The 21,399-nt window shown below is 41.4% G+C and overlaps 1 protein-coding gene across 2 annotated transcripts in view; it reads right to left on the reverse strand.

Annotated features, from left to right (window-relative positions):
- Nfatc3 (nuclear factor of activated T cells 3) overlaps positions 1-21,399 on the reverse strand; it is a 68,908-nt gene that overhangs the window by 18,629 nt on the left and 28,880 nt on the right. For both annotated transcript variants that reach the window (XM_042700873.1, XM_042700874.1), the window contains exons 4-9: positions 15,110-15,309; positions 11,302-11,474; positions 10,667-10,807; positions 7,441-7,496; positions 5,615-5,741; positions 1,916-2,929 (exon numbers count right to left, since the gene is read on the reverse strand). In XM_042700873.1, coding sequence (XP_042556807.1) covers positions 1,916-2,929; positions 5,615-5,741; positions 7,441-7,496; positions 10,667-10,807; positions 11,302-11,474; positions 15,110-15,309 — 1,711 coding nt within the window. The remainder of the gene's footprint in view (positions 1-1,915; positions 2,930-5,614; positions 5,742-7,440; positions 7,497-10,666; positions 10,808-11,301; positions 11,475-15,109; positions 15,310-21,399) is intronic.

The raw sequence follows: 21,399 nt of genomic DNA on the forward strand, positions 1-21,399 counted from the left end.
ACAGCTGAAGAGCTGAGGACAGCACCCAGGCCCAGAGTTCAGCCCCCACGAATGACAAAAAACACCTTTAGTTACTACTTGAGAGGCTGAGGTAGAAAGATTTCAAGTTCAAGGTGAGCTTTGACTATATAGGGAGACCTTGTCCCCTAAAACACACACTGAGGGATCTCCTTTGGCACAAAGTGTTGACCACCTGTTGCTGAGCATCAGCTGTAGTTGTAGAAGCAAAAGATTGGAATTTTTAAAAAGTGAATTCAGCCAGGCACTGGGGGCTCATGCCTGTAATCCTAGCTACCAGGAGGCTGAGATTTGAGTACAGTGGTTCAAAGACACCCTGGGCAGGGGTGTCCATGACACTATTATTTCCAAATAAACACCACAAAAGCTGGAAGGAGAGTTGTGGCTCAAGTGATAGAGAACAAGTCTTGACCAAAAAGGCTCAGGGACAGGATCCAGGCCCTAAGACTGGCATCAAAAACAATAAACAAGTGAAAGTGAATCTAGTCTTAGCTCTGCTGCTAACAATTTGTGATCTTCAGAATATCCAACTGTATAAATGTGATCATCTACCTCAGAGGTAATAATTATGTTCTCTCAGACATATCTCTATGTTTGTTTTTTGTTCTCTGTTCCTCATTTACTGAAAACATGTACTCAGCATCCAAGATCTAGCTCAAATGTCACTGACTCACAGAAACCTTCCTGAAATCTTCCTATGAAATCTGGTACATATCAATACTAATCTCTTACTATGTATGTTTCTTTTCTTTTTTAAAGTGTTATTGTATGTTCCTTTTATACCTTGGTTATAGTAATTCAAGGCAGTACTTATCTGACAGGAAAGCTCCAGGAGACAATAACATGTGTGTGAGCGCGTGCGTGCATGCGTGCTTGTGTGTGTGTGTTGGTCATAAGGCTTGAACTCTGCACCTGGGTACTGTCCCTCAGCTCTTCAGCTCAAGGCAAGTGCTCTACCACTTGAGCCACAGCGACACTTCCGGTTTTCTGGTGGTTTACTGGAGGTAAAAGTCTCATGGATTTTTCTTGCCCAAGCTGGCTTTGAACCACAATCCTCAGATCTCAGCCTCCTGAATAGCTAGGATTACAGGTATGAGCCACTGGTGCCCAGCTGAGATGGTACATTTTATTTGCCTTTCTTGCTCTTTGTACTCAAGACTTGAGACTTAATGTCAGCTTTGCAACTAAGGAGTAAACTCATCCTCTTTAAAATTTGTAAAAAAAGACTGGTGATCTAGATTTCTTTCCTAGTAGATTAATACAGAATCAAAGAGAGAACTAGAATTCTATATTGATGTTTCAGAATCATTATAATTTTCACAGTAGAATACAGTTATGGGTAGCTTTCACTGAATTCCTAGTTAGACCCTGTAAATGATTATATTCCTCATTATTTCTATTTATTATTCTTATAATATTTGAAATGATTACCAATTCACTACTATATATATATATAAACAACACCTTTTTTTTTTTTTAAATCCTTGAGCAATGACTGTATTAATAGCAACAACAGTCCATCACCAGTAACCTGATTAGGTAAGCTGGCAGAGCCAGAGGGGTACAGGTTATTTACTTGTGTGAATCTTTTTAAAGATAGTAGTTCTTTACTACATTCTTGGAATTCTGCTATTTATCTCAGTGCCTTCCAAATGGATGACATTCAGCAATGTTTTCTGAATTATTGCTCCTGAATTCATTCTTTAGACATATGTTCAAAACAAAGAAAATGCTATATTCTGCAGTATAGTGGTAAAATAGACTTTAAGCATAGGTTCTCTGCTCAAATTGTATATTAATGTATTTCTAATAATTTATTAAGAAGCCCCCCAACAACAACAAAAAAGAAGCCCAACTATATGACAATAGGTAATTTATAGAACAGGTATGAGCTTACCATCATCTAAGGTGATGTCCTGTAGACCAATGGTTGCAAAATTAGGTTCTCGATCTTCAGAAGGTTCAGGTTTAATGCTCACAGTTGCCCCATCAGGTGGAAATGATGCTGGGTCACACAAATTGTGACATATTAAGGATGAAGGTGCAGAAAGACCTCCTTGACCTGTATTTTGTGCTTGAGTTGAGTGCTGTCCAGAATGAATTCTGGTGGCTGGAGATGGTGATGAGGCAGTTCCTGAGCTAGGAGATTGGTAAGGCATAGTCTGCAGCTGAGGGGATGATGGACTAGAAAGTGATGAACTAACCAGAGGACAAGAGGCTGCTGGGGGAGCTGTTGTAGCAGACCTTGAATGTGAAGGACCATATGTAATAGGTTGCAACTGAGGAGAAGGCTGACCTGTGACTTGATCTGCTACTGGAGAAGAAAGAGATCTTTGTCCTGCAGCTGTATTTGAACAATGGTATCCCACTGACTGAAGATGAGGTGAGGTTTGCACAGAATGAGGTGCATGTGCTAAGAGATGTCCTGCTGAGCTTGAATTTGAAGAAAGAAATGGCATTGATGACAGTGGTTGACAGCCAAGACTTACTAAACTGGAAATCGCTGCATCCTGCTGAAACAGAACTGGATCAAATTCTTGATTGGAGCCAGCATTAATGGGAAGACAAGTTGGTCCATTATAAACATTAGTTTGCATAGGTTGATAGGAAGACCTCACAGGAGATGTTGGTGTAACTTGAAAAGGCTGGTGCACAACTGAAGAAGGTATCATATGTTGTTCTTTACCTGCTCCTTCATCCCTACACTGCAACTGTGGTAGATGGGATGAGGTTAAAACGGACGTATATGCTTGCTGGATGGGGCAAACCAAGCTTCTCTGTGGTGAGAGTACACTATCATGTGGGTGCCCTGTATCTGAAGAAGGCCTTTGGGTCTGGGTAGGATGAGGCACAGGCAAAGGTGGAACTGAAGTCAAATCTATTTCTTCTCTGTGTTCTTGCTTCATCATAACTGAGAAGAAAGTAATTATAACAAATGTTATTATGTAATATATAGCCATATGAAAGGCCTTTATTATAGGATATACAACTGTAGTTATGTATCCAAACCAGGGGGTAGGTAGCATATTCAATGTTTTCAGGGAACAAAGAAAATATAATTTTCTTAATATCTGAATTCAGAAGTTTGTTTTCCTATTATCTGAAAATTTAAAAATAGAAACAAACTGTCTTTCTACAGAAAGATGGTTTTATAAATTATGCTATATGTGCATATTAGGTATTGGTGTCTATTAAAAAATTTAATTTTATTGTAAAGATGCTGTACAGAAGGATTATAGTTACATGAGTGAGGTAATGAGTAAATATAAATTTTGTGTTTGTGTGGAAAATATACACATACATAAACAATTCTGCACACAGATACATGTGTGTCTATATATTATATATAGATTATATATATTACATATATCTATTTGTAAAAATGCGTAAGAAGCTAGCAACTTATAGATTTTCTGCTAGGAAGAAAAATGAGGTGGTTTGAAGATAATTAGGAGAGAAATTTATAGAAACTTCTTTTTTTTTTTTTGCTCCCCCCTAGAAACTTCTAAAAGAATATTTAGAAATAAATGTAATCAGGTAAGGCAAGACTGACAAAAATTATAAGATTGCTACAAAAATTTAAAGATCTGGGGCTGGGAAGGTAGCTCGGTGGTAGAGTGCATGCATGAGGCCCTAGGTTTAATTCCTCAGCACCAGTAGAAAAAGCCAGAAGTGGTCCTATAGCTCAAGTGGTAGAGCGCTAGCCTTGAGCTAAAGAGCTGAGGGACAGTGCCCAGGCCCAGAATTCAGGCCCCACAACCAACAACAAAAACAACAAAAATAAAAGATCTTGCCAAAAGAAATTTAAAGATATTGCCAGGCGCTGATGACTCACATCTGTAATTCTAGCTACTAAGGAGATTGAGATCTAAGGATCAAGGTTCAAAGCATCCCAGTCAGAAATCCTTTTTTTGTTGTTGTTGTTGGTTGTAGGGTCTTAACAACTTAGGGTTTGGACAGTGTCCCTGAGCTTTTGTGCTCAAGGTTAGTGCTCTACCATTTTGAGCCACAGCGTCACTTCCAGTTTGGGGTTTGTTAATTAGAATTAAAGAGTCTCACAGACTTTTTTGCCAGGCTGGCTTTGAACTGCGATCCTTAGATCTCCTCCTCCTGAGTAGCTAGGATTATAACTATAAGCCACCAGCACCTGGCCCAGGCAGAAATCTTGATGAGACTCTTATCTCCAATTAACAAGGTGGTGATTTTTTTTTCTTTTTGTGCAGGTACTAGGGTTTGAACTCAGAGCCTAGGTGCTGTCCCTTAGCTTCTTTTCTTTCCTTTTCAAACAATGCTGGCACTCTACCAATTGAGCCAAAAGCTCCACTTGTGGCTTTTTGCTATCTAACCTAGGTAAGAGTCTCATGGACTTTCCTGCCCTGGCTAGCTTCAAACCGCAATCCTCAAATCTCAGCCTGCTGAGTAGCTGATACCTTCTAAAAGACTTCAAATTTAAACTCCGTCTTCTAATTTCCTTATAACAAACCAATACAAAGTGGTCACTGAGCTGGGTGCTGGTGGCTCACACCTGTAACCCTAGCTACTCAGAAGGCTGAGATCTGAGGATCCCGGTTCAAAGCCAGCCCAGGCAGGAAAAGTCTGTGAGACTCATCTCCAATAAACCACTCAGAAAACTGGAAGTGGCACTGTGGCTCAAGTGGTAGAGTGCTGGCCTTGAGCTAAAGAGCACAGGGACAGAGCCCAGGCCCAGAGTTCAAGCCCCACAACCGACAAAAAAAAAAAAAAGAAAAAAAAAAGTGGTCATTGATAGCACATCTAATACTTAAAGTCAGTGCAAACACAGATTATAAACAGTAAAAATATCAACATATTCTTAATCAGTCTACCTTAAAGGTTCCAACATTCACTGAGTAACTTTTATTTATTTATTTGCCAGTCCTGGGGCTTATACTCAGGGCCTAGACACAGTTCCTGAGCTTCTTTTCTTTTTTTTTTGTCCGGTCGTGGGCCTCAACTCTGGGCCTGGATGCTGTCCCTCAGCTCTTCAGCTCAAGGCTAGCACTCTACCACTTGAGCCACAGTGCCACTTCTGGCTTTTTTATTTCTGCTTATGTGGTGCTGAAGAATCGAACCCAGAGCCTCATGCATGCAAGGCAAGCGCACTACCACTGAGCCACCTTCCCAGCTCACCTTCCCCCCTGCCCCAACCTCCTTTGCTTAAGACTAGCACTCTACTATTTGAGCCACAAGGCCACTTCCAGCTTTTTCTGTTTATGTGGTACTGAGGAAACAAACCCAAGGTTTCATGCATGCTAGGCAAGCACTCTACTACTAAGCCACATTCCCAGACCATCAAATCTTTTTCTTTTCTTTCTTTCTTTTTTTTTTTTTTGGGGGGGGGGGGGTGTCCGGTCATGGGGCCTGAACTCTGGGCCTGGGCGCTGTCCCTCAGCTCTTCAGCTCAAGGCCAGTGCTCTACCAGCTTTTTTTTTTTCTGCTTATGTGGTGCTGAGGAATCAAACCCAGGGCCTCATGCATGCAAGGCAAGTGCTCTACCACTGAGCCACCTTCCCAGCCCCTAAGTAACTTTTTCTACATTATGAAAGAAAACTCTACAGTAAACTATTACAACTCATACCTGGTGTGTAAGTAAAACGTTGAGACTGGCTTTTTTTCCTCTTGCCATTGCAAAGATAGAAGTGCACCTGCACTGCAGTGGTGATTGCTGGGTTATGATAGGGAGGAACTTCAAGGACAATATGAGCCTAAAGGAAAAAGGAAAGTAAGACTGTGTTACACTCAAATCTAAAACTGAAATATACTTACTAAACTCAATGCAACTTATTCATCTTAACTACAGATTTCTCCTATCACAGAAAATTATGTACATCAACTGGTCACATAGTCATCTAGAGATTTAGTATATGGACAGTTCACTCTTGAATCTTTTTGGTATTTTGGCCAGCCCTGGGGCTTGTCCCTGAGCCTCTCTGTGCCCAAGGCTAGTACTATACCACTTGAGCCATAGCACCACTTCTGGCTTTTTCTGTTTATGTGGTACTGAGGAATTGAACCCAGGGTTTCATGCATGCTAGGCAAGCACTATACCACTAAGCCACATTCCCAGCCCTCAAAAATAATTTTACACAAGTAGAAAAAAATCTTTGCCCAAATGAAAGGCAATTCTCAGCTGGGTGCCTAGCTACTCAGGAGGCTAATATCTGAAGTTTGTGATTAGAAGTCAGGCTAGGCAGGAAAATCTATGAAACTCTTATTTCTAATTAACACCACCATCTATTAAAAAAAAAAAAAGCCAGAAATGGAGGTATGACTCAACTGATGAGTCCAACCCTGAATTTAAACCCCAGTACCAGCACAGAAAAAAGAAAAAGATGACAGTAATTCTCAATCTAACTGCTCCAAATCATTGGAAAGCATAATAGAAATAGCATTTGCTAGCCCAGAGAAGATTCCATCTTCAATGCAACCAGGATGGAGAACAATGTGACAGGATAAGGGATAGCTTGCAGGGTGGAATCTGAAAGTCTTAATAGCCAGGCACTGGTGGCTCATGCTTGTAATCCTAGCTACTCAGAAGGCTAAGACTGCCGTTTAAAGCTAGCCCAGCAATAAGTCCATATGACTGTTATCTCCAATAAACTACCAAAAAAGCCATTAGTAGAGCTATGGCCTTGAGATTGAGAAATTCAGATACAGCAACTAAGGCCTGAGTTCAAGCTGTACGACTGGCAAAAAAAAAAAAAGCTTAATAAAGTAGCTGTAAGCTACTTATAGGCTCATGCCTATAATCCTAGCTACTCAGGAGGCTAAGATCTGAGGATCATAGTTCGAAGCCAGCCCGGACAAGAAAGTCCATGAGACTCTTATCTCCAATAAACTACTTAGAAAAAGCCGAAAGTGGTGCTGTGGTTCAAGCGGTAGAATGCTAGACTTGAGCAAAAGAAGCTCAAGGGACAGTGTCCAAGCCCTGAATTCAAGCCCCAGGACTGGCACGCATATGCACACTCATGTGCATACACATACACAAACAGCTGTGAAGTTAGAACAGCATATTAAATCACAAATCTTTAAGGGTTTGTACCATTTTATATGTTGTTTTTTACATTGTTTTAATTTCTTCACAGAATTCAATAAATGACAAGTTCGATAAGAGACTTCCTATTATAATCTTTCATTTCGAATTCCTTTTTATTATATACGAAAGAGAGGACTCCAATGTTAATTTTCCCAAGTTTCAATTTTAATACTAGAAAGGTGTTTTACTCTTAAACTTAAAAAAAATTCCAATTTGCTTTTCTATTACTAAATATTCTCAATACTAAATAAAGCAGAATTGCTCAATTTTCTACTGCAAGTTTCTAAAGTATATCTCTACCAAGTGCAAGGCTCTGAATTCAAACCCTAAGTAACACAACACATAGACAAACACAATAAATTCCTTACCCCTTGACACTTTTCCCTGATTATTTTTCCTTCTACTTCCCATTGAGGTCGTCCATCTAGTGAGAGAAATAAATAATTTGCAATTAAAAGCAATTCAATTTGAGCTGGGCACTGGTTGCTCACACCTATAATCCTAGCTATTTAGGAGAATGAGATCTGAGGATCACAGTTCAAAACTAGCTAGGCAGAAAGTCCATGAGACTCTTTTTTTTTTTTTGGTCCAGTCGTGGGGCCTGAACTCTGGGCCTAGGCGCTGTCCCTCAGCTCTTCAGCTCAAGGCTAGTGCTCTACCACTTGAGCCACAGTACCACTTCTGGCTTTTTTTTTTTTTTTGCTTTATGTGGTGCTGAGGAATCGAACCTAGGGCCTCATGCATGCAAGGCAAGCGTTCTACCACTGAGCCAACTTCCCAGCTCCCAAGAGACTCTTATCTCCAATTAACCACTAGAAAACCACAAGTGGTGCTATAGCTCAATTGGTAGAGCACTGACAGCACCCAGGCCCAGAGTTCAAGCCCTACAACCAACAATTAAAAAAGAAAAAAAAAAGCAATTCATGTCAGGAAGCATACAAAGTCTAATCCTTATAGTAAATACAAGTTTATTGGCAAAGGGAATCTTTTGCTCAGCAATCTCTAAAAAAAGGTTTTAAAAATGTAAGAATAGAAGCCGGGCACCTGTAATCCTAGCTATTCAGGAGGCTGAGATCTGAGGATCACAGTTCAAAGCCAGCCCAGGCAGGAAAGTCCGTGAGACTCTTACCTCCAATAAACCACTAGAAAGCTGGAAGTGGCCCTGTGGCTCAAGCAGTAGAGTGCTCGCCTTGAGCTGAAGAGCTGAGGGATAACGTCCTAGCCCAGAGTGCAAGCCCCACGGCCAAAAAAAAAAAGTAAGAATAGGGGCTAGGAAGGTGGCTCAGTGGGAGAGTGCTTACCTTGTATGCATGAGGCCCTGGGTTCAATTCCTCAACACCACATAAGCAGAAAAAGCCAGAAGTGACACTGTTGAGCTGAAGAGCCGAGGGACAGGGCCCAGGCCCAGAGTTCAGGCCCCATGCCCGACAAAAAAAAAAGTAAGAATTGATGAAATTTTTTTTTTTTCTCTTCAGCTCAAGAGTAGCACTCTACCACTTGAGCCACAGTGCCACTTCCAGTTTTCTGGGGGTTAATCAGAGAGAAGAGTCTCATGGACTTTCCTGGCTTTGAACCATAATCCTCATATCTCAGCCTCCTGGGTAGCTGGGATTACAGGCATGAGCCATTGGTGCCCAGCAAAAGCAAACATCTTGATAAAGGTAATATTTCTTGGGCTGGGAAGGTAGCTCAGTGGTAGAACGCTTGCCTTGCATGCCTGAGGCCCTGGGTTCGATTCCTCAGCACCACATAAGCAGAAAGAAAAAAGCCGGAAGTGGCGCTGTGGCTCAAGTGGTATTGTGCTAGTCTTGAGCTGAAGAGCTGAGGGGCAGTGCCCAGGACCAGAGTTCAGGCCCCACAACCGGAGCCAAAAAACAAAACAAAAAATTTCTTTTTCAAAAACTGAATGCATACACTATAAAGTTTATCCTTCTAAACTATACAATTCAGCAGGCATATGGTACATGTCTGTAATCCTAGCTACTTGGAGGTAACAGGAGAGTCATAGTTCTAGGACAGCATGGCTCAAGTAATAGAGTGTCTGGACTGGCAAGCACAAGGTATTAACTTCAAATCAATCCCAGTATGGTCAGAAAGAAAGGAAGATAGAGATAAAAAAGTATACCCAAAAACCCAGAATATAATTTAGAGATTGTTAGTATATTCACAGAATGTTGCAAGCATTGCCATTCATTCCAGAACATTTTCATAATCTCCAGAAGAAACACTATACCAATTAGAAATCATTTCCAAAGCCTGGCGCCAGGGCTCACGCCTGTAATCCTAGCTACTCAGGAGGTTGAGACCTGAGAATCACGGTTCTAAGCCAGCTCGGGCAGGAAAGTCCATGAGACTCTTATCTCCAATAAACCACTAGAAAACTGGAAGTGGCGCTGTGGCTCAAGAGGTAGAGTGCTCGCCTTGAGCCGAAGAGCTGAGGATAGCACCCAAGCCCAGAGTTCAAGCCCCATGACCGACCCCCCCCCAAAAAAAAAGTCACCCCTTTCAACATTAGCACCTACCCCTCCTAACCCATCCGTTCTTTTTTTTTGGGGGGGGGGGGTGTCTGGTTGTGGGGCCTGAACTCTGGGCCTGGGCGCTGTCCCTCAGCTCTTCAGCTCAAGGCTAGCACTCTACCACTTGAGCCACAGCGCCACTTCTGGCTTTTTTGTTTTTGCTTATGTGGTGCTGAGGAATCGAACCCAGGGCCTCATGCATGCAAGGCAAGCGCTCTACCACTGAGCCACCTTCCCAGCCCCGTCTTCCCGCTTTTTTTTTTCTTTTTGCTTACGTGGTGCTGAGGAATCGAACCCAGGGCCTCAGGCATGCAAGGCAAGCGCTCCACCACTGAGCCAACTTCCCAGCCCCTCATCCGTTCTCTTAATTTGGGGTTATGCATTGAATTTTTTTTTTTTTTTTTTTTTGCCATCTAACAAAGCAGATTATGTGTACAATGAATCTTGGTCACTCATTTTTTAAGTGTGTATAAATTCTTCAAAGGTATTTAATTGTGATGTTTTACACATTCATGTACTGTGTCTTAAAACAGATTGATTCCTTTCTCCTTCATTCCCTTAGAAAAATTTTGCAAAAAGAAAAATTTTGCATGAGTGTGCCAAACTAAGGCGTTAATTCCAAGACAAGGGGCTTTCTTTTAGTGTTTTTCTGCTCTGTCACTTATGGCTGGCTTTTTCAAGTAGCACAGGATCTTCAAGGTTTATCCATGCTGCAGTAATATTGGTATTTCATTAATTTTTATGGAGGAGAAATATTCTATTGTGTGGATATACCACATTCTATCAGCTGGTATTTGTGATATATTCATTTTATGGATATTATGAATAACACTGCCATAAAAATTTGTATCTAAGCTTTCATGTGAACATACTTTTAACATATGAAAATATTTTTGAGACATTTAAAGAGAATTTAACATTTATATAAAAATTTAGTAACTAGTTTGAAATAAAAATCTAGTGCATAAATAATGCATGAGAATTTAGGCAAACTACTTGGGATTAATATCACTGAAATGCCTAAATAATTTATTTCATCCTTTTGTCACACTGAAGTCAATCAATGTATATTATTTACCTTGTCCTTTTTCAAGAAAAATGATTTTGGACTCCGGAAGAAAATTACATCCAGTTACAATCATTTCACGGCCGCCATTTACAGAACAACTGTTGATACTGTACTTCTCAATATGGGGAAGTTCTTGGGCAGATCGCTGGGCTGTTTTTTTTGACAGTTAAAAAAAACAAAATGTTAGTTTAAAATATTTTATACATGACAACTTCAAGCTAAAAACAATTACAAATAAATGTAAAATTTGGTTATTAATTCAGGTGGTTTTTGTTTTGTCTTTGGGTGCTAGTCTGGGTGCTCTTGCTGAGCTGCTTGTGCTCAAGGCTAGTGCTCACTACTGCAATTACAGCTCCACTTCCAGTTAATTGAAGTTAAGAGTCTCATGGACTTTCCTGGGAGGGCTAGCTTCGAACCTCGATCCTCACATCTCAGCCTCCTGGGTAGCTAGGTTTTCAGGCATGAGCTACTGATGCCCAGTGACATTTTGTTGTTGTTGTTGGTCACGGGGCTTGAACTCAGGGCCTAGGCATTGTCTCTGAGCTTTTTCACTTAAGGCTAGTGCTCTCCCACTTGGAGCCACAGCTCCATTTCCAAAAATAGTATTTTTTTAATATTAAAATGTAACACACAAGCTCACTTACAGCACTCAACAGGTATAGAAGCTATTTGTAGAGAAAGTACTTTTCCATTGGGTTGTGGGATGTGTACACGAAATACAAGTCGGACTCTAGTATTCTTTCTGCCGATATCAGTTTCTCCTTTTCGAAGTTCTATGTCTGAATTACGTAGCTTTAAAATACCTGCACAGTCGATACTAGGAAGAAAAATATAAAAAATATAAAAATCATACATACATACATACACACATATGTATCTTACTGATAACAGTGGTTGTAAGCAATTCAACTCATATTTATGCTGGGCACCTGTGGCTCACACCTGTAATCCTATTCAGGAAGGTGAGATCTAAGGATCACTGTTCAAAGCCAGTCCAGGCAGGAAAGTCTGTGAGACTCTTATCTCTAATAAACCACTAGAAAACTGGAAGTGGCACTGTGGCTCAAGGGGTAGAATGTTCGCCTTGAGCTGAAGAGCTGAGGGACAGCGCCCAGGCCCAGAGTTCGTTTTTGTTTTTTTTTCCTCGGTCGTGGGGCTTGAACTCTGGACCTGAGTTCTGTCCCTCAGCTCTTCAGCTCAAGGCTAGTGCTCTACCACTTGAGCTACAACGCCACTTCTGGTTTTCTGGTGGTTTACTGGATATAAGAGTTTCAAGGAGCCGGGCGCTGGTGGTTCACGCCTGTAATCCTAACTACTCAGGAGGCTGAGATCTGAGGATCGCGGTTCAAAGCCAGCCCGGGCAGGAGAGACCGTGAGACTCCTATCTCCAATAAACCACCAGAAAACCAGAAGTGGCGCTGTAGCTCAAGTAGTAGAGCGCTCGCCTTGAGCTGAAGAGCTGAGGGACAGCGCCCAGGCCCAGAGTTCAAGCCCCACGACCGGGGGAAAAAAAAAAAAAAGGGCTGGGAAGGTGGCTCAGTGGTAGAGCGCTTGCCTTGCATGCCTGAGTCCCTGGGTTCGATTCCTCAGCACCACATAAGCAAAAAGAAAAAAGCCAGAAGTGGCGCTGTGGCTCAAGTGGTAGAGCGCTAGCCTTGAGCTGAAGAGCTGAGGGACAGTGCCCAGGCCCAGAAAAAAAAGAAGGCAATTCTATAAAATTATTCAAATAAATAAAAGTAAGTATTGTATTAAAATTGTTTAATACTACAACTTCTCGTTCGCTTGTTCATTATTGAAACAATCTTACAATGTATTCCAGGCTGGTCTTGAAACCATGATTCCCATCCTTACCCTACCAAGTGCTGAGATTACAGGGAGGAAGGATTATCTGAAAGGATAATCCATGGATTACCAATTTCTCTTTTCTGAAATTCAGTATATAAATTGCAATTTCAAAATACATGGGGATGTAGCTCAATGGTAGAGCACTTCAAATATGTGCAAAGTTCAATTCCCAGGACAACAACACACTACTATATAAACTATAATAATTACTCTAATTTATTATGAACGTCTTAGAAACAAAAAAATACAATAAAGTTTTTTGCTGTCAAGTGGGACATGTCCTCAGGAAACACATACTTTTTTAAGTTAGGAGGAGTCTCTGTGTATGTCTATGGAATAATGACCAACCTAAAATATACTGTCTATTAACAGTAGTTTTCACAAGATGGGTAAAGTGGTACATATCTATTCCTAGCCAGGCCTCAGGAAGCTACAGTAAAAGAATCACTGAACCCACTAGTTAAAGACCAGCCTGGGCAACAAAATGAGACCCAACTAAAAACAGAAAAAAAAAATTTATACAGGCAGTTAAGTAGCATAATAAGTTTCTGATGATAATTCTATTTAACTTGACTCAATTATAGTGCTTTTTTTTTGGCCAGTCCTAGGGCTTGAACTCAGGGCTTGGGCACTGTTCCTGAGTGCTTCTTTTGCTCAAGGCTAGCGCTCTACCACTTGAGCCACAGTGACACTTCTGGCTTTTTCTGAGTGGTTTTTTGGAGGTAAGAGTTGACAAATTTTCCTGCCTAGGATGGTTTTGAACCAGGATCCTTAGATCTCAGCCTCCTCAGATAGCGGGAATTACAGGCATAAGCCATCACTACCAACAAATATAGTGCTTTTGACTGTCTAGAGGGATGAAGAGAAACATGGCCTGTAATCTGACCCTAAGAATTTTTTTTTTTAGTTCCTAGAAAAAGTCCAAACCCAGGTGCCAGTGGCTTATGCTTATAATTCTAGCTATTTGAGAAGCTAAGACCAGGATCAATTTGAGGCCAACCTAAATAGAAAAGTTCACAATTGGCCTGGGAATGTGGCTCAGTGGGAGAGTGTTTACCTAGCAAACATGAAGCCCTGGGTTCAATTCCTCAGTACCACATAAACAGAAAAAGCCAGAAGTGGTGCTATGGCTCAAATGGTAGAGTTAGGCTAGCCTTGAGCAAAATAAGCTCAGGGACAGTGGCCAGGCACTGAGTTCAAGCCCCAGACTGACAAAATAAAAAAAATAAAAAAAAGAGTTCACACCCTTCTCAAAACAATAGTTGGATTCAATAGTGCACACCTCCCATCCCAAGCTATACAAGAAGCTGAAACTGGGCAGATTGTGATACAAGGCCAGCCAGAGCAGAGAATTCCATGAAAATCCATCTCTATAGAGGGAATCCAGATATAGTGCATACATTTATGATTCTGGTGATGACAGGAAGCTTGAGTGTGAGCCTGAGTGAGAAGCAAGACTCTATCATAAAATTAACCATTGAGGGTGGGGGGAAATTAACCACTGAAAAACAGGGCTGGATAAGGATGAGAGGGGAAAATAGCGGAGAACAATGAAAGGGGTGATAATGAACAAGAAGCATCAAAGTACATTAGACACATGTACAGAAATATAAAAATGAAACCTCTTTATACCATTAGATTTTTTTGTGCATGTGCCTATCTTGGGCCTTGAACTCAAGGCTTGAGTGCTGTCCCTGAGATTTTAGTTCAAGGCTAACACTCTACTACTTTACCTCAAATCCATTTCTGGCTTTTTGGTGGTTAGAGACAAAGAGTCTCCTGGACTTTCCTGCCCAGGATGGCTTTGTACTATAATCCTCAGATCTCAACCTTCTGAATAGCTAGGATTACAATCTTGAGTCACCAGTGCCTGGTGCTAAGACTTTTTTACAGACACTTGACAAATGAGAATATGCGGCAATTGTTTATTCTATTAGATGTAAGAAACCTAATGAAAGTCCATATATTTTATCTTTATCATTTAAGATAATGCTTCACTCTATAAATATTTGTTTGCTGAGCTGAATTTTCTTTCTAGAAATACGTTACTATCCTTAGCAAATCTACTAGCTATTTACATATTTTTCAGCTAACTTAGGAAAATGAACATTTTATTTTTTTTGCTGGTCATAGGGCCTGAACTCTGGGCCTGGATGCTTGAGCTACGGCACCACTTTCAGCTTTTTTTCTGCTTATGTGGTGCTGAGGAATCGAACCCAGGGCCTCATGCATGCAAGGCAAGCTCTCTACCACTGAGCCACCTTCCCAGCCTCACATTTTATTTTATTTTATTTATTTATTATTATTTTTTTTTGGGGTCCAGTTGTGGGGCCTAAACTCTGGGCCTGGGCACTGTCCCTCAGCTCTTCAGCTCAAGGCTAGCGCTCTACCACTTGAGCCACAGCTCCACTTCTGGCTTTTTTCTTTTTGCTTATGTGGTGCTGAGGAATCGAACCGAGGGCCTCATGCATGCAAGGCAAGCGCTCAACCACTGAGCCACCTTCCCAGCCCCCATTTTATTTTTATACTAAAAGAAGAAACAGGTTTATTATTTTCAGAGTTATCTCAGGAGAAGAAAGAAATGTTTTGAGAAATGTTTCAAGGTACCTGGCCGACATATTATTTTCAGGAAGAAGTGGAATTTCCAGAACTTTCGTGCTGGCGATTATTATCTCTTGACTTGCAGTAGCAACTGTCTTTCCAGTGATTCTATGTACTTGGTAAAATGCATGAGGTCGTAAATATCGATCATCTGCTGTTCCAATAAACATCTGTAGATTTATTGGCTTTTCACTGTAACCCAGAAGCTAAGGAGGAAGAAGAAACACAAATATTGGCAATTCATTATCCATACACTTTATAATAAGCTTGTATCAGTATCACATATACTATTATGTTAAAAAAAATCTGGCCAGGTGCCAGTGGCTCATGCCTGTAATTCTAGCTATTCAGGAGGCTGAGATACGATGATCACGGTTCAAAACCAGGCCAGGCAGGAAAGTCCGTGAGACTCTTATCTCCAATAAACCACTCAGAAAACCTTAAGTGACACTGTGGCTCAAGAGGTAGCACACTCGCCTTGAGCTGAAGAACTGAGGGACAGGGCCCAGGCCCAGAGTTCAAGCCCTACAACCGGCAAAAAAAATAAAAATAAAATCTGTCCTCCAAATTTCTAAATTTGTTTAAAAGAAAACAATGGAATATATTACAAATGAATATGCTTTTTGTGTTTTTGTTCTGTGCCAGTCCTGGATCTTTTTTTTTTTTTTTTTTGCCAGTCCTCGGGCTTGAACTCAAGGCCTGAGCGCTGTACTTGAGCTTCTTTTTGCACTTCTAGCACTCCATCATTTGAGCCACAGTACCACTTCTGGATTTTTCTGTTTATATGGTACTGAGGAATTAAACTCATGCTAGGCAAGCATTCTACCACTAAGCCACATTCCCAGCCCCAGTCCTGGATCTTGACCTCAAGACTTGGATGTTGTTCCTGAGCTTCTTTCTTTTGCTCAAAGCTACCAGTACTCACTTGAGCCACAGCTTCACTTCCAGCTTTTTGGTAGTTAACTGGAGATAAAAGTCTCACAGACTCAAAGCCTAGGCTGTCTTAGAATCACTATCCTCAAATCTCAGCCTTCTGAGTACCTAGGATTACAGGTCTGAGCATTAGTGCCTAGCTACAATCTTTTTGATGTGCTGTTATACTTGGTTTACTAGTATTTTGTTAAAGATTTTTGCAGAGGCTGGGGGATATGGCCTAGTGGTAGAGTACTTCTTGCCTACCATGTATGAAACCCTGAGTTCATTTCCTCAGTACCACATACACAGAAAAAGTCAGCAGTGGTGCTGTGATTCAAGTGGTAGAGTGCTAGCCTTGAGCAAAAAGAAGCTCAGAGACAGTGTCCAGGCTCTGAGTTCAAGCCCCAGGACCAGAAAAAAAAAGTATGTATTCTTTTGTAACTACAATTGTAAAGGACAAGATTTATAGTTTCTAATTTTTTTCCTTTTATTTTTGTCTACCTTATTTTCTTTTTGACTTTTAAAAAATTTATGAAGGAGCTGAGAATGTGACTTAGTGGTAAAGTGCTTACCTAGTGTGCATGAAGCACTGGGTTTGATTTCTCAGTACCACATAAACAGAAAAAGCAAGAGGTAGTGCTATGGCTCAAGTGGTAGAGTGTAAGCCTTGAGCAGAAACAGCTCAGGGACAGTGCCCAGGCCTTAAGTTCAAGCCTCAGGATTGGCAAAAAAAACAACAACAACAACAAAATTATGGAGTTACCATGTTTCCCTTTTCTTCATATATGGAACCCTCTTTTTCTTTTCTTTTCTTTTCTGGGTCAGGTCGTTGGGTCTGAACTCTGGGCCTGGGCGCTGTCCCTCAGCTCTTCAGCTCAAGGCTAGCCCTCTACCACTTGAGCCACAGCGCCACTTCCGGCTTTTTTCTTTTTGCTTATGTGGTGCTGAGGAATCCAACCCAGGGCCTCATGCATGCAAGGCAAGCGCTCTACCACTGAGCCATCTTCCCAGCCCAGAATCCTCCTTTTCTATAAGAAAATTTAACATTTTTATCTAATTATTCTGAAAGTCTCTTTCTAACAACTCAAAAATCAAATCTAAGCCATCTCCCAGTTTGCTACCATTGTTTTCTCTCTTCCTTTTTTATTTATTTATTTATTTATTTTTGGCCTGTCCTGGGGCTTGATCAGGGCCTGGGCGTTGTCCGGGAGCTTCTTTTGCTCAAGGCTAGCATTCTATTACTTGAGCCATAACGCCACTCCAACCTTTTCTGTGTATGTGGAACTGAGGAATGGAACCCAGTGCCTCCAGGGCAAGCATTCTACCACTGAGCCACCTTCCCAGTCCCTGTTTTCTCTCTTCCTACTTTTTAATATGGATAAAATGTGTGTTTTCATGGAATATCTGGAATAGCACTCATCAGACTGCAGAGATCTGCCTATGCTCTACAGTCAAGTTGCCCACCCTTTAAAACTGATAAAAGACCAGACTTGATTTGGGGTCTATGAGTTTTCTTTGTTGTTTAGTTTTATCTTTTATTTCACTTTCTCAAGATAACCAATGATATCTCAACCTGGCTTTATAGAAGTGCCTTGGAGGACTTTCTCTCAGCTCTTCTGATTACTACTCTATTCTTCTGTAAATGATAGCTGAGAGTATCTCAATCTGTTGCAGTCTCTAGCAGGTAAAAGTATGAAGTGAGTGAAGTGAGCAGGTCTGTCAGTTCTTATGGCATGCCTCTTATTTTGGGGATTAGTGAAATCTTCGTGAAGATTTGGTGAAGTTTTACAAGTTTCCAAGTGATTTTTTTCAGTAACACTCATTTATAATTTTGGCCCTAAATTGTTTTGCATTCACAAGAAAGTTTTATAGTCCATCAAACCATTAAAATCCATTTTTCAGAAAATACAGTGGAGGAGATGTCTAACTATTAACACTGTAGTGGTAGAGTTTTTGGCATCCAGCCCCAGCACTGATAGTACAAGTTGTTGTAGCGAGTCACAGTGCCAGTAGTTATTTTTGCAACAGCAGGACTAGAAGAGTAGTTCTAGGTCATGTAGCTTCCAAGCTTGAGATTTAATGAACTATTAATAACCTTTACAAAAACTCTTCTTCTGCTTCAATACTGTAGAAGTATTTTGACACATAGTATCAAGTACAGAATGCCTATTACAGTGTTGAGACATATAGTTAATAATGAACAACTGGTAGCTATGCGACAGCATCCATGCATCTAGTTTGAAAATTTCCACAGCTCCTCAAATGTATGAAAAGAGTTTTATTCTATCATATGGTCCTGAAGGAGGATAGTTTATTTCCTTTTACTGTTCATCCCTCGCCTTTTGTGAACTTGGGGCTTAGGCACTGTCACTGAGCTCTTTTACTTAAGGTTAGTGCTCTACCACTTTGAACCACAGTGCCACTTCCAGTTTTCTTGTGGTTAATTGGACATAAGAGTCTCATGAACATTCCTTCCTGGGCTGTCTTTGAACTGCAATCCTCAGATTTTAGCCACCTGAGTAGCTAGGATTATAGGCATGAGCCATCAGTGCCTGGCCAAATTTAGTTTTTTAAGAATCTGATGAACTGGGCTGGGAAGGTGGCTCAGTGGTAGAGCGCTTGCCTTGCATGCATGAGGCCCTGGGTTCGATTCCTTAGCACCACATAAGCAAAAAGAAAAAACCCAGAAGTGGCGCTGTGGCTCCAGTGGTAGAGCGCTAGCCTTGAGCTGAAGAGCTGAGGGACAGTGCCCAGGCCCAGAATTCAGGCCCCACGACCGGACCCAAAAAAAAAAAAAAGAATCTGATGAACTATGTTCCTGAGTAGTTGTAAAAAAGTTTAGGCAAAATCTAGTTTTCTGCATCCTTGCTAGCATTTACTTTTTCTTTTTCTCTTGGTAAGCCATGAGGCTTGAACTCAGGGCCTGCGCACTATACCTGGGTTTTTGTACTCAAGGCTAGCATTCTACCACTTTGAGCCACAGTGTCATTTCTGGCTTTCTAGTGGCTAATTGGAGGTGAGTCTTATAGGATGGGGCTGGGAAGGTGGCTTAATGATAGAGCACTTGCCTTGCATGCATGAGGCCCTGGGTTCAATTCCTCAGCACCACATAAGCAAAAAGAAAAAAGCCGGAAGTGGCGCTGTGGCTCAAGTGGTAGAGTGTTAGCCTTGAGCTGAAGAGCTGAGGGAAAGCGCCCAGGCCCAGAGTTCAGGTCCCACGACCGGACCCCCCCCCCCCCAAAAAAAGAGTCTTATAGGCGCTGGGTGCTGGTGGCTTATACCTGTAATCCTAGCTACTCAGAAAGCTGAGACCTGAGAACTGCAGTTTGAAGCCAGCCCAGACAGAAAAGTTCCCCTGAGACTCTTAACTTCAATTAACCACTCAAAAACTGAAGTGGGGCTGTGGCTCCAAGTGGCAGAGCACTAGTCTTGAGCATAGGAGTTAGGGACAGCACCCAGGCCCTGAGTTCAAGCCCAACTGACAAAAAAATAAATAAATAAATAAATTCCATAGACTTTCCTGCCCAGGCTGGCTTCAAACCCCATCTTCAGATCTCAGTCCCCTAAGTAGCTAGGATTATAGGCACGAGCCACACCAGTGCCTGGCATCACTTTTTATTTTAGCTGTTCTAATAGGTATGTAGTGAATTTCATTGTGGATTTAATTTGCATCTTCTTAATACCTAATGATGTAGAACATTTTTTCACATGCTTATTTGCCACTTGTCAGTAAATGTTCTTTACAAATTTTTGTCTTTAGAGAAGTGGATCTTGCTATTTAGTCAGGCTAGCCTTGAACTCTTGATCTTACAGCCTCAGCTTCCCAAGTGCTAGTGTTACAGGAATGCCCCATCAAGTCTTCCCTGGTGCTCTACCAGGTGAGCCATACCTTCACTTCCTAGTTCTTAGTATGTAAGCTTTTTTTTTTTTTTTTTGGTGGGCGGGCAGGGCTGAAAATTGAACAAAGGGCCTCATGAGTGCTAAGCAAGCATTCTATCAGCCTGGTATTTTTTAAAAGGAACTAAGGACCCTACATCCTGCTCCAAGGTTTTTCAGAAGTAGAAAGGGTCATTACAGATTACCACCTACTAGAACGTTATGTTGTACATTAGAGAGAGAGAGAGACAGAGAGACAGAGAGAGAGAATGGTTCATAGATTATAATGACTGAAGAAAATTCAATCCAGTATTAGTTTTTCCACTGAAATATTCAAAGTCAGTAAGAAAAATGTCTATAAGATCTAAACACCACCTTGAATAAAAGCAAAAAACAACAAAATGGTGAAATAAAAAACGAGGGCTGGGAAGTTGGCTCAGTGGTAGAGTTCTTGCCTTGCATGCATGAGGCCCTGGGTTCAATTCCTCAGCACCACATAAGCAGAAAAAGCCACAAATGGCGCTGTGGCTCAAGTGGTAGAGCCCTAGCCTTGAGCTGAAGAGTTGAGGGACAGCGCCCAGGCCCTGAGTTCAGGCCCACGACTGACCAAAAAAAACCACCATGACCAACAACAACAACAAAAAACGATATTGCTTTGAATCTACTTATATACACAATTAAGATTAAGTAAGGGTAGAAAGGTGGTTGTACAGCAGAAAGAAATAAAATTAGTAAGCAATAATTTAGGAAGGCAAGGTAGAGAAAGGGAAAGAAGAAAGACAATTACCTTATTTGTCAGATCAAGGAGTCAATTCAAAACTGAAACAGTGAGCTCAAACTCCTAATAAAAAAAATTGGGGGGGGGGGGGGCGGGCTGGAAAGGTGGCTCAGTGGTAGAATGCTTGCCTTTGCATGCATGAGGCTCTTGGTTCGATTTCTTGGTACCACATAAGCAGAAAAAGCCCTAAGTGGAGCTGGGGCACAAGTGGAAGAGTGCTAGCCTTGAGTTGAAGACCTGAGGGACAACACCCTGAGTTCAAGCCCAATTGACAAAAAAAAAATTCCATAGATAAGACAGACTTTCCTGCCCAGGCTGGCTTCAAATCATATCCTCAGATCTCAGTCCCCTGAGTAGCTAGGATTATAGGTAGAAGTAGAAAGGAGCTAGGGACAGCACCCAGGCCCAGAGTTCAGGCCTCACGATTGATCCCTCCCCCCCCCAAAAAAAGAGCCTTGCTAGTCACATACTCTACTATTTGAACCATGTCTCCAATCTTCAATAATATTTAATCTCTTTTTGAAACTTCTACCTTTTAAGAACAGCCCAGGCTGTCCTCAAACTTGTAATCTTTCTGACTCAGCCTCCTAAGCACTGATGAGGCTACACAGAAAAATTCTGTGTCAGCTAGGTGCTGGTGGCTCATGTCTATAATCTTTGCTACTCAAAGGGCTCAGATTTGAGGTTGGAAGTTTGAAGCAAGCCCATGCAGAAAAGTTGATAAGAC

The sequence above is a fragment of the Dipodomys spectabilis genome, unplaced genomic scaffold, assembly GCF_019054845.1.
Source record: "Dipodomys spectabilis isolate Male_0828 unplaced genomic scaffold, ASM1905484v1 ptg000273l, whole genome shotgun sequence".
Classification (NCBI taxonomy): Eukaryota; Metazoa; Chordata; class Mammalia; order Rodentia; family Heteromyidae; genus Dipodomys; species Dipodomys spectabilis.